At 40.5% G+C, this 12702-nt stretch overlaps 1 protein-coding gene across 1 annotated transcript in view; it reads right to left on the bottom strand.

Moving 5' to 3' along the window:
* The window catches only part of gbf1 (golgi brefeldin A resistant guanine nucleotide exchange factor 1), a 72567-nt gene that overhangs the window by 4325 nt on the left and 55540 nt on the right, over nucleotides 1-12702 (bottom strand). The window contains 13 exon segments of the mRNA XM_084562039.1: nucleotides 586-794; nucleotides 2361-2610; nucleotides 2903-3060; nucleotides 3420-3645; nucleotides 4974-5127; nucleotides 5357-5451; nucleotides 6081-6152; nucleotides 7151-7274; nucleotides 7512-7576; nucleotides 7747-7923; nucleotides 8466-8559; nucleotides 9293-9529; nucleotides 9968-10050. Coding sequence (XP_084418165.1) covers nucleotides 586-794; nucleotides 2361-2610; nucleotides 2903-3060; nucleotides 3420-3645; nucleotides 4974-5127; nucleotides 5357-5451; nucleotides 6081-6152; nucleotides 7151-7274; nucleotides 7512-7576; nucleotides 7747-7923; nucleotides 8466-8559; nucleotides 9293-9529; nucleotides 9968-10050 — 1944 coding nt within the window.

Genomic DNA, 12702 nt, shown 5'->3' with positions numbered 1-12702 from the left:
GATGTTGTTAGACGTTGGTTGGTTAGCATAAAGTCCCAAGTTAGCCAAGAAGTTTGCCAAACAATTACAGTAAGTGCACCACAACATGGAGAACTGTGAAATGAACAAGGTAACTAAAATGCCCATTTAAGTCATACTGCATGTGGTGATAGGGATTGCAGGTACGACTGTGGCAGGTGACAAGAGGGTGAAAATAAACAGGTAGTACATTCCCATCCAAACCAACACCACACCAGAAACAGGAAAAATGGGATCCTATTAGGAGGGGTGTAAGAATAAGTTTATGACTAACAGGATTGTAAATGCTCCTTTGCTTTACAATGTGTGAATGCATAGCATCACACTTCTCAACACTGAGTTACACCCAGCCTAAATGTCCCTTTGGTACCCAAAGTCATTGTTTCCCAAAATCATCTTGATGCCACAGACACCTTGGGGGAGGGGCATTTTAGTCCAGGAATGAACTTAACATCCATACTGGGTAAGAAACATGCAGGTAAAACAAGATGATTTTGGGACAATTGGGTACAAATTGACATAAGGTAGAAGGGTAAAGAGGGCCGTTGTACTTACATCCTGACTAACCTGTAATGACACAGTGTGGTAGCTGGCTGGGACTCCCTCCTCCTCCTCGTCATCGCTGTGGGAACGTGCTGGACGGTGGCTGGATGTCCGGCTGCTGCCTCGCCTCATGCCGCCTCCGTTATCCTTTTCTTTGCCTCCTACTTTCTTTCTCAGCCGGGACTTGGAGGAGTCGTACTTGTGGCTCTTCTTCTTGTCGTGGTTACGGTAACCTGATGAAGCAAAACATTGGAAAAACTGTCATTTAGGATCTAAAACTAGAGAGGCAGCCTTGATCTTTCTTAACACTTCAGCATTGTCAGTTTAGATCTGCTATACATTTTATCCCTCTGTACCACAACAGGCCAATACCACTTCTTACATTCCACAAGGAGTAACAATTCAAACCTTGGCGTGTGGTTGATTCAACAAAACAGGTGACTTTGGCAGAGGCGTTTACCACCATCCTTCGACATAGTTCCCATTTAACCCTGACTAAAACTGTTCCTCAAGTGTAATTCTGTAGTTTTAGTTGCCTACAATTATCACAGCACTGGAAAAAATAGAAACTTAATCTTCAGACTGACTGAAGCACTGAAAAAGCTTTAGTAATGGATAACGGAAAAACATCAGTCATCATAACACCCTTTTTTTTATGGCTTGAGGCAATTGGCTACAACACTATGTGAAGTGCTACAGTCTATAAAGGGGCCATTAGCAAAACTTTCCATTTATACTGAAATCATCTTTTACAAAAAGATTTGAAGGCAGACCACAGAAGCTCAACAGAGTAATAGCAGGTTTTGCACTTTCTATAAGTGTCTCATACAGATTAGCACCATGCCTTAGCCCAGCGCTTTGATCGACCCCATCGCTCTTGTTCGTCTGTGTAAAGCTCTGTTGACAGAACGGATCCAATGGCCTAAAGCACTAGGGCAAAATGAATAGGCCATCACCTATGCAAAAAGAACAAGAGCACCACTGCTATTTCTCAACCTTAATCCCTGTCTTACTGTAGATCAAATAAACAGTACAAGGAGGAATGAATGGAAACAAAGAGAAGAGGTTTGAAGGGCAGATGACACAGAGGATAAATGGCAGGAAAAGGAAGAAGAAAAACAAGAATGTGGGACGGAACAATGAGGAGGAAATAAAGGAGAAGTAATAAAAAACAGCAAGCACAACAAGAGAGTGTATGGTTGCTAACTGAATCTCTAGATAATATTACATACTGTAAGTTAAGGAAAATGAGTGTAGTTTGAATCAGAAATTAGAAATTAGAAATGAACCTGTCCAGGGAATACTAAATTTATGAAGGATGATGGTGGCTGCAATATCTTTGATATCTTCTTGTCAAAATGGGTTTCATACTTTGCATGAAAAGTATGCCCGTATGGGAAGTGTAAACAGAGCCTCAAAAGTAATCATACAGGAGTGGCAAAATAAGCGCTAAAACTCCTTGCATAAAAAGCTATTTGAATGGTCATGGTTAACAACACCAGAATAAGTGGAAGATGTTAAGATCTCAGCTGGACACCGAGTATCATTCATGTTAATGTTCATTTTGTTATTGCAGTAAAAAAAGACAACTTATGTGACAATGAATAGCCTGTCTGGAATTTTTTAGCTTTATATAGCAGTATAGTGAACTTCAAAAGGCAATAAAATGATCTGATTTTACACATCAGGATTAGTTTACATATGGGTAGATATACTAAGCCACTGGCCACTGGCATGGTTAGTATGCTCTTGTTTTATCTTAAAAAAAGTTTCTATTCAAGTGCATTTCGGTGTCTCACCTCCATTGAGGCTGGCCTCCACAAACACTCGTATAGCTCTGACACACAGTTCAAAGTTGTCAGGAGTGACATGGGCAGCGTCGCGGACGATAAAGGAGAGCGTTTCCACACATTTGATCAGAGATTTAGTGTCGTGCTGGCCCAGGTCCTGACCCAGCGTCAGACTGTACTGGTTGACGAGTGGGTGATTGAGTTGAGCTTTACAGCTTATTAGGTGGGTCTTACTTGACTCCAGGTCATCTTTCCCAACCTGGAAAAAAAGACAAACCCCAGGAAAAAAACATAGATCAGAATTTGCCCCTGTAGATGGAAGACTAGTAATTATTTTTATATAATATTCTTAAAAACATATTAGAAATAACAGGAATACAAATTTCTTGACTGCTGTGTTTTTAAAGAATTTTAAATGTATATATTTTTAAGGTTAGAGTAACAAACTGGTTTATATGTGATACTCAACACATATGACTGGAAAATACAAATACAACAGAAAGTATACTTTGCTGCTTATCATCTATCTAAGCATGTGTGTGTCCGCTTGCCATAAGCCATCCACTATTTGCTACGTCCACATCAGTTGTGGAGCGAGGAATCCTGGTCTTGTTGTGCTCAGTGTATACTTCTGAGTCAGATGTGTAGCCCCGGTCCAAACTCACTTCACTGGGATGACGAGATGACAGCTCACTGTCTGACTGAGCACCTGGAGACACAAAGTCCATGCATTCATTCATCCATTCATTTTCTCTCATGTGTCACTTTGCTTTTTACGCGAAAAATCTAACATTATCTATCTTTGTTCTATACTTTTTATATCCCACTCAGAAATTTACTTGATATGCATATTTAAAAAAAATACTTGTTAGGGCCATCTGCTGAAAAATTATACATATTCTCTGTACAATATGGACTAGAACTCTGGAGGAAAATAGGAATCACTTCTTATTATTCTTTTGTGTTTATCAGCTAAACTCAAACTGTGCACTGCTCAATGTCATGCTGGTAAAGGTCCTCATTTCCAAGAAAACCTTGATTCCAATGATGCTGAGAGAAACACTCCACCTGTGTCATTGTCAGCAGTAGTGGAGGCGAGCTGGAAGGAGGCAGGAGGTTTCACTCCAGCTCCGATGCACTCCAGCAAGGAGAAGAGTGTGTACCAGTCATCTGTACAGTGGATGTTGGCTGCATTAGTCTTCAGCAGCTCATGAAGGCCAAAGGCCACCTCCCTGCTGACCCGGGACAGGACATGAGGTTTCATCATCAGTAGGAGACGCAGGGAGAGAAGAACCTGTGGGTGTAAAGGGTAAGAGAACATCAGTGTATGGTGAATGTTCTACAGTGTTAATGGTATGTTCTGGTACATTGGTACATTCTCCAGTTTAAGTAATAGTTATACAAATAATAATAATAATGATAATGCAGTCAAACACACTGAAACTGGCAACACCACCAGAGAAGCCTTCAATCACGGTGTCGTGACATAATGAGGAGGATATAACATTTCAGTATGCTTCAACCTTCTCTTACATGGTAAATGTATTTCTACTAATTATTGTTTTATATTTGGCTGGCAGAACAAAACTAAGTCCCTGACCTAAATCACTGAATGTAAAATTCGCTTTGTAAACCTGATGAAAGAAAACTCAGAGGAGAACAACACCTGAACAATTTAATTGTGTCACATTTATATTTGCCATGCTGCTGAGGGATTATGAGATTGGTATTTGTATATGTGCCAACAATGAGGTATAGTAAGTGAACATCATGTCATCAAAGTTGATGTGTTAGAAGCAGGGAAAATTAACAAGCATAAACATTTGAGTGAGTTTGACAAGGGCCAAACTGTGATTGCTGGTTAAGAGCATCTCCAAAACTGCAGCTCTTGTGGGGTGTTCCCAGTCTGCAGTGGTCACTATCTATCAAAAGTGGTCCAAGGAAGGAACAGTGGTAAACTGACGACAGGATCCCGGGTGGCCAAGGCTTATTGATGCATGTGGGAAGCGACGGCTGGCCGGTGTGGTTCGATTAAACAGATAAGTTACTGTAGCCCAAATTGCTGAAGAAGTTAATGCTGGTTCTGATGGAAAGGTGTCAGAATACACAACTGTTTGTTGCGTATGGGGCTGCACAGCTGCAGACTAGTCAGGGTGCCCATGCTGACCCCTGTCCACCGCAGAAAGCACCAACAATGGACACATGAGCACCAGAACTGGACCACGGAACAATGGAAGAAGGTGGCCTGGTCTGATCAATCACGTTTTTTTAACATCACGTGGATGGCCAGGTGCGTGTGCATCTGTGGGATATGCTGGACAAACAATCCGATCTATGGAGGCCCCACCTCACAACTTACAGGACTTAAAGGATCTGCTGCTAACATCTTGGTGCCAGATACCACAGCACACCTTCAGGGGTCTAGTGGAGTCCATGCCTCAACGGGTCTGGGCTGTTTTCACAGCAAAAGGGGGACTAACATCGGTGTAAATCCAGTCCAGCCTCTGTGGGATGTGCTGGACAAACGACTTGCAGGGCTGAAAGGCTACCACTGGGACAGTCTGCTGACCCGAAATCTGTTGTTGTGCATGAAGGTAAGTGCATGTATGTGTTTTGGTGTACCTGAGAGCTAATGTCTTCTCGTCTTAGTAGGCGGATTGCAAGTCGAAGGAGTCCCACCACAGCCCTTTCCACCAGAAAGCAGCTCTCGGTGGCATGAACACAAAGGTGGCAGAGGTGGTCACGCACTGTCTGCCACACACAGGATACACGGTCTCTGCACATACAAACAGACAAAGAGATGGTTATTGGGTTAGAAATAACACAGTCACCTTTTTTTGAGAAGGTATGCCACACACTGAAGGGTCCTTGAGCAAGACCAATGACCCCCAGTTGCTCCCTGTGTGTGAGAGTGAATGGCTGGATGTGCCTGTGACAGTAAAGTGCTTTGAGGTAGAAAAGCACTACGCAAAAACAAGACCATTTACATTTATCAGCTATCCTACCTGTTCTCCAGAACAATGCGCAGCAACATCTCTAAACAAAAGGCAGCATCCTCTTCATCGTATGTCTCTTCATCTGGAGTGACTGATATCAGAGCCTAAGGAGGAGAATCCAGTTATTGAACAGTTATGTAAATGTTGTTTATTAGATTCAATTTATCTAAACCAGAGCCCTGCATAGATCCAGTTTAGTGAACCCGCACAGGTCAATACCAGAACTGACTATTACTGTCCAAATCAAATGCAGTATTATAACTAAATACATGCCACAATTATTTAAATGAAGATTAAAAGTCATTAAGAGTCACATACTTTAAAGTGCTATTCTTTTTTAAGCCTAGCAGACTCACACTGTGGACCTTTAAGACCACAAGAGAATCATACAAAATAATACAATTAAGGATTTGATGGAAAACAGTGAAAATGACTGTGTTTCTGACAGTTTTCTTTCTGTGTCTTTAAAATTAAGGTCTGTAAACAATGCCTTCAGCCTTATAACATTCAGACTTATAACATAAACTTATAACAAAAGAAACAGAACTACAGATTTGAAGCCTAATTATTATTTGGCTGATTAGTTCATTACTTCTGTCAACCAGTTCCCATCATTTCGATGTGAACTGGGTGCTATGTTTTTTCAGTTCTTCCTATCTGCTCTCCACTGCGATCAGAAGCAGCATACAAGCACCTAAGACTAAGCTAAATGGTGGTAACAAATGATACGAACCTTCATCAGCTCCTGTAGAGATTCCAGTTGCAGGAATTTACTCTCTGTGATCAGCTTCTCTGGGTCACATTGCTAGAAAGAAAGAAGAACAACTGCATATTTAAAAAAATGTAAGTCATTACAACAAACCAAAAAAGCCTTTACTGTCCATGAAGTCAAAAGTACAGTTGCAACTGGCAATGATCGGGATCAAAAGAGATTTGATGACTTGTTTTTTTTTTTTTTTTATTTGACAGGAAGCACAACTCTTATATGTTATATGCCGATGCACGGTTGAGGTACAGTATATACATCTGCTTTCAGAGACATCTGATGTGGCTACTGTGAACTCCAGCGAAGACGTGTCCAAATGACTATTTTTGAATTAAATTAAGCAGTACTATTGGTATGTATAATTGATATGGATTCTTTAACAACTCAACAAAAAGATCAGAAAAGTCTGTAGGTGACCTTGACCTGTCCTGAAGTTTTGTGGTTCTAGGATTTATGGTTATTGCTGCACAAAAACATATAGAAAACAATAAATGAGAATAGGGCTGAGGATAAGCGGCACAAAATCAACAGGGTTCTTAAGCTCAACTGCTTGGACCACACATATTAGGTAGAGTTTGTGTTTTCAGTTGTGGGAATTCTTAATAATTTCCTACTTATTTTCTAAATATGCAGTTAGCACTTGTGGAAAATATAGTCTATTTTAGTCAGTGGTTCTCATGTGGAAAGCAACAGCTGTTTTCAAACTGAATATAACAACAGAATAAACCTTTGCATCTCCAGTCTTGAAGGGAAAGTAAGCATGTCATTAAGAAATCAGGGTGTTTCAGGCTTTAGCCACACGTTACTAGTGGTTGATGATTTTTAACTCAGGAAATCAAGAACAGGTGCACGAAAAAATGCTCCTGCAATGCAATAATACAACAAAAAATGAACAGTACAAGAGAAAACACTAGACCTCAAATATGAAATGTGTCTATTCAAAAACTGAAAGGATAAAACAGATCCGTATATGTTGTATTATACATAATCTTAACTTCAGATAGTGGTAGGAAGGTATCATGCTGAGTGTTCAGTACCTTTATGCAGTGAATGGCAGCCTGCTTGGCTTCCTGGTTTTCTGTGGATGGTCCTCGGAGTCCTGACTGCTCAGCTCCACTCAGCGTCAGCCAGTTGACAAAACTTAACACGGCTGACTCACCACTGATAAGGAAGAAAAATGAACTTTTACTCTTGACTAAACAATCCTGACGAGGAGGCCAAGTATGATGCACAAATTGCTTAATATAAAAGGCTGGTCTCTTTGAGAAAACACTTAACAACACTTGAGACAAGCATGGCTGGACAGATGACTAAAATAAATAATACACAAATAACTTCTGACATTTTCTAATTGACTTCTCTTATGGATATATCTATAGATTGGGGAAGACTGCATACCGATTTGATGGTGTTTCCTCTCTTTGAAGAGATATTTTCCCATTTGGCTCCACAAAATCCTCCACCTGAGGCAACAAAAACAATACCAAATACTGAACAACAGAGGGCAGCACAATAAATAAAATGCTTTTCCTTTTCAGAAACTGCAACCCACAAACTATATCTGCACTTTTACCACAAAGCAGACATTGACAGAGTGGAAAGAGTGTTTAGAATTTAGCAATGGAGTCCTGACCTCAACCATGGCTTTGGGCAGGAGCTCCGCTCTGAACAGCTGCAGCATGGAGTCCATGATGTTCTTCCAGCCCTCCCTCAGGATGTTGCCATGCCGGTGGGCAAGGTCAAACACTGTCTTGGCCGCTGTCTGTGCCTTACTGTTGCTGCCAAACACTGTAGGAAGGTTTTCCACAGCCTGTAGAGAAAGACCAACGGTCAGACATTCTGATGCATTTTTATTTTTAAGTTACAGAAAATGAATGATGTTTATACCAGATCATTACTTTCATTACGTTACAGATATTAGTAGCTCTCAATAAAATCCTCACTACCATCACTGAACCACATATCTCAGACAGGAATCTACATCAGACACTGATTCTTAATTAGAAAAACATATTATAAAATACATAGTGAGGTAACCACCTCCTTTCAGATTGCACAAGCACGAGCAGCATAATCAAGTTTGCTCACAGAATGACGGAAAAGATCAAATATTGACTGACTCATTTATTAAAATAACTTTTTTTTTTTTTTTTTTTTGCTGTCCCCAAAATTCCTTGTTTTGTGTTCATAGAGTATATTATCACCATGATCAGATTATTGTAGTAGTAGTCAAGCATGGAAACGGGCAATAATCAATGTTTACTAATCTATCTTTTTGAAAACAGTGTGAAAAACAAACTGGATCCTGTTAACACAATACGATGTGGTGGATTTTTATTAGAGGACCCTTACCTCACTACTCAGAGTGGTGAACTTGCAGAGGGAGATGATCAAATTGTCGAACACATCATTAAAGCCATAGTGAGCCGCTATCATTGCACATTTTCTGCAAAGACAGAGACACATGACTCAACATACCACTAATACACAAAACAGAAGACGCCATGCTGAAGATTCCTATCCTGAAGATTTAATCACTAAAGGCTTGCAGGTACATTTCAACTCAATTACTCCCAATATATAGTTCAGTTCTCAAGCCACTGTGGATATAAAATGATATAAAAACTACTTAGACGTCTGCGGAAATAGAATATAATGCAATGTAACCACTTTTTCTATTTTCACTTCAGCTAAGTTCGAGTTTTAAGTAAACATCCGATAGCAATAAAGGACGGGCTGACAACTTGTACACCAGGAAGATCTGAAGATGTGCACGCTGTCTGGCTGAACTTTTAAATCTTCATTCAGTCTGTCTCTCTAAAAGCAAAGTTCTCCCCCATACTGCATTAGAGGTCATTCTGCTGAAGCCTTCCTTATTCACATGTACTGATCCTGCCCCAGCCTCAAAAATGACTGGAGAGAAGTCTTCTACACACTATCCACACTACACTGGACCCAAATCCTTTAGTGGCTTTGTTTGGGTTCCTGGAGGGTGAGAGGCGCTTAACTTAAGAAAAATGATGCACTTTGGATTTTGCATGTTTGTTGTCAGTTACTATTAATTCCTACCTATACCTTTGTATGTTAAACGTTCAAAATGTTCAATGAAAAGCATTTGGATTAAAAAATGAACTCCCTGTTCCATGAACTCAGCCGCTGGGTATTGTGAACTTGCGTACCTGAAACCAGCAATGGCCTTCTGAATGATGTTGTCATCTAGGCTCTTGTCAAAGACATAGGAGAGGGCAGCAATGGTAGGACCCCAGGTCATGGTGAACAAGTCGTGGTCGTAGCTTCCAGGTGGAAGGTGGAGGAAAAGACCCTCTGGTGTTGCACCGCGGTGTAATAACACACTCCATACGTAGTTCTCTTTCACTAAACCGGTCTGCTCATCTGGCATCACAATCTCCTCGTTCCTACAGAGAGAAAACCATCTCCGCCGTCAGCTCTCTTTTGTCATCAAAGACCATTTTTAAAATTTCACTTTAAATCTTGACTCAAGCCAAAGTTCTCAAGTATTAAATTAAGTCTAAAAACAAACAAAAAAAGCAAAAGAATTGGCCAAAACAAAGTAAATTAAAACGGGCAAATGTGTTTATCAGGTCAGCCTAATAAAAAAAAGACTAGCTTTTGTTTACTTGACAGAAAAGCTGAAATGATGATGCCTGCCCAACATTTATCATTTCCAGCTTCTCCATCTTTACAAATTGAATATCTTTGGAATTTGATCTTAACAGTTCATCAGCAATTTGAAAATATTTTGACAATTTTGAGAAAGGAGCGGTAATGTGGGAATGGGAATGGTAATGTCAAGTCCAAAGTACCAAAATCACAATGGTTTGATGACAGCTTACTTGATAGCATTGTAGATATCCTCCAACATGTCCTGGTCAAAGTCTTTGTTTCCATTTACTCCCTTCAGATTTTTCTTGAATTGCTGTTAAAGACACAAAACAAACACAGTTACAATATCTGTAGAATGATAAGCCAGGAACTTTATTCAAACTGTCATTTCCACTCTCCACCATCCACACATCAGTGATTGAACATCAACACAAGAGCTTAGCTCAGACACCGAAGCCTCTGGCATTTAGAGCTTTGTTAACTGAGCATCTACCCAACGAACAATTAAAATGGCCTCGGCTGGAGCCACATATGTTATGTGTCACTTAATATGCTTTAGTTGCATCGTTAGGAAAACATGGATTAGAGCCAAGAACCTCCTGTAAATAAACATAACCACCTGGCGATGACTGACAACCTCAAGGCTTGGCAGGGTTTCTCCTGCTAACAGGTATAGAGGGAAACAAGAGCTTCTCTACAGGGACTCACAGAGAAACAAACATTGGCAAGAAGAGACATAGGAGGAGGCTACTGCAGATCAGGCAATTTGTCACACTCAAATCAGGGGCACGCACTCTCAAACTTGTGCTTACAGTCACACTAACGGTCAGTTAAAATCAGAGCTGCTTTGGGAGCAACAAGTTGCGTTTTACAGACAACATTGTACCACACGTAAAACAAGTCAGTAGTCATGGCATGTCATTGTCAAAGAACTGCATCTGATTTACAGGCAGTGACGCTGGGCATAGCTTTCCCATTTCAAAAATAACCCCAGTGCCAACACATGTTGCGGTGAATGCTACACATTGCAAGCTGCTAAGTAAGTCAAGTGCTAGGCGCCACTTTTATTGGGCCCTCTTCAGTCTATAGTGTGGAAGCCGCTGCCTGTTGTCTGAGGCTGCAGGTCAAGCCTTCTTACCAAACCGCAACTGATCTTTGGGAATGTCTGGGGATAATTTAAACATAACAGAGGTTTATGACTCAAGTGGATCAAATCTTTAAAGTATGTGTACAAAAAGAGAACGAGACAGACAGAAACAGTAAGCAAGTGGCTGATATTGCGCGTCAGTGAGAATGGCCCACCACAACTGTTCGCAAGCTGCCTGGAAACACTGTTTAGTCTTCAGCTATTGTCAATCAAAGACAGAAAAAACAGAGATGGCAGAAAAGCAAGGGACAGAGAGAAACCCCGCCTCTTCGTTGCCTGTTAAGTATGAGCTCACCACTCAGACGGACCACCACTGGCTACAGCTGTTGGCTACGGGCTTTCTGAGCCGCAAGCTGCACCATTGCAAATGCAGGCAGACTCAGAGGAATGTCACACCATCAGACACAAATGGTGGCAAAATTCAGTAACAGAAAAACACAGATACATGATATCACAGCGCAGTTTTTTGTCCCTAGTCTGAAGTAATATGCAAAATAACATTTTTATCATGTGTACAGTGTCTATCCTAGCCTCTTTCTGACACTACAATACAGAATATTGAATTGAATAAAATTCCATTCTCCTTTTTTCCCCTCACACTATTCAGTTTATTAACACAAACACTTACAGGAAAGGACAAAATAATTGGTACATAACATAGGAGGTTATGTGTGTGCATGTAAGGGTGTGTTGTGCCGGTACATATTGAAACTACAAGTATACAAAGGAGGAAAGAGAGACAGAAGTAGAAGTAAACAAATAAATGCATGCAACAGAAAAAAAGAGCGAAAAAAAAAAAAGTACACTGATCATTTGGTATTTCATGGATTGTGATATTAGCCCTTTTGTTAACCCTGTGATAGGCTGGCAACCTAAACTGGTGTACCCTGCCCCGCCCAGCATCAGCTGGGATAGGCTCCAACCCCCTGTGGCCCTCTAAGAATGATTGTAATATAATCCAAATAAAGGCCAATAATACCAGGATAACAGTGATGGACATGGTGGTAAAGGTAATATGCATAATAATATGTTAGTGGTTAAGAATGTGGCATTGGTGTAATATAACAATTATGGACCATATGAATAGCATATCATCAGTAGGTAGATGACTGACATTATAACATATTTAATATATAACATATTTGCTATCTTAGATAAACAGTTAGTTCTTCTTCTAAAACCTGACTTTTTGCATGTGTGTGCACATCCAGTTACAGAATGCTAAGGGGGACATAATGCATACACCGCATCTGCATAGCTGAGTTATACTAATCACAGACTCCCATACACATGTGTGGACTTTTAGAAAATGATCACATGTTTGTTCATGACTTGTGAATAAGGACGTGACAATAAGAGGGAGGGAGAGAGACAGAAAGATCATTTACCTCGACAGTCATGGGGATATTCTGCTTGCGGACGTTGTGATTATGCTGGTCAGTGTTGCGATTATGACAGCGTAGGCCAAGGCAAAGCCAGGCATCGTTGGTCATGAAAGGAGAGCCGTTCACTTTCTGCAAACACACACAGAGCATCCCAAAATATATCACACAATGTACAGTCAAGTTACTCAAGCAAACAAATCAGTTTTACAAGCACGTTCTGCTGATATCACACTGACTTCAGAGTTGAAAACTATTTATGATTTCACATATACTGCTTCAAAGCCACTATTTTTATGTATGAGGCTGGCCTTATAAAAGATATTACTAGGAATAGTTTCCAAGTCACATGGTTCCTCAGGCTATTTTGAGTTAGTGAAACGTTCCCCCCGGTGGAGTGTGTCCTTTGGCCATTATTGTGTAGATGTGTAAGTCT

This window comes from Chelon labrosus, assembly GCF_963514085.1.
Source record: "Chelon labrosus genome assembly, chromosome: 15".
Classification (NCBI taxonomy): Eukaryota; Metazoa; Chordata; class Actinopteri; order Mugiliformes; family Mugilidae; genus Chelon; species Chelon labrosus.
The sequence above is the reverse complement of the archived record's forward strand: the minus strand, read 5'-3'. Positions and strand labels throughout refer to the sequence as shown.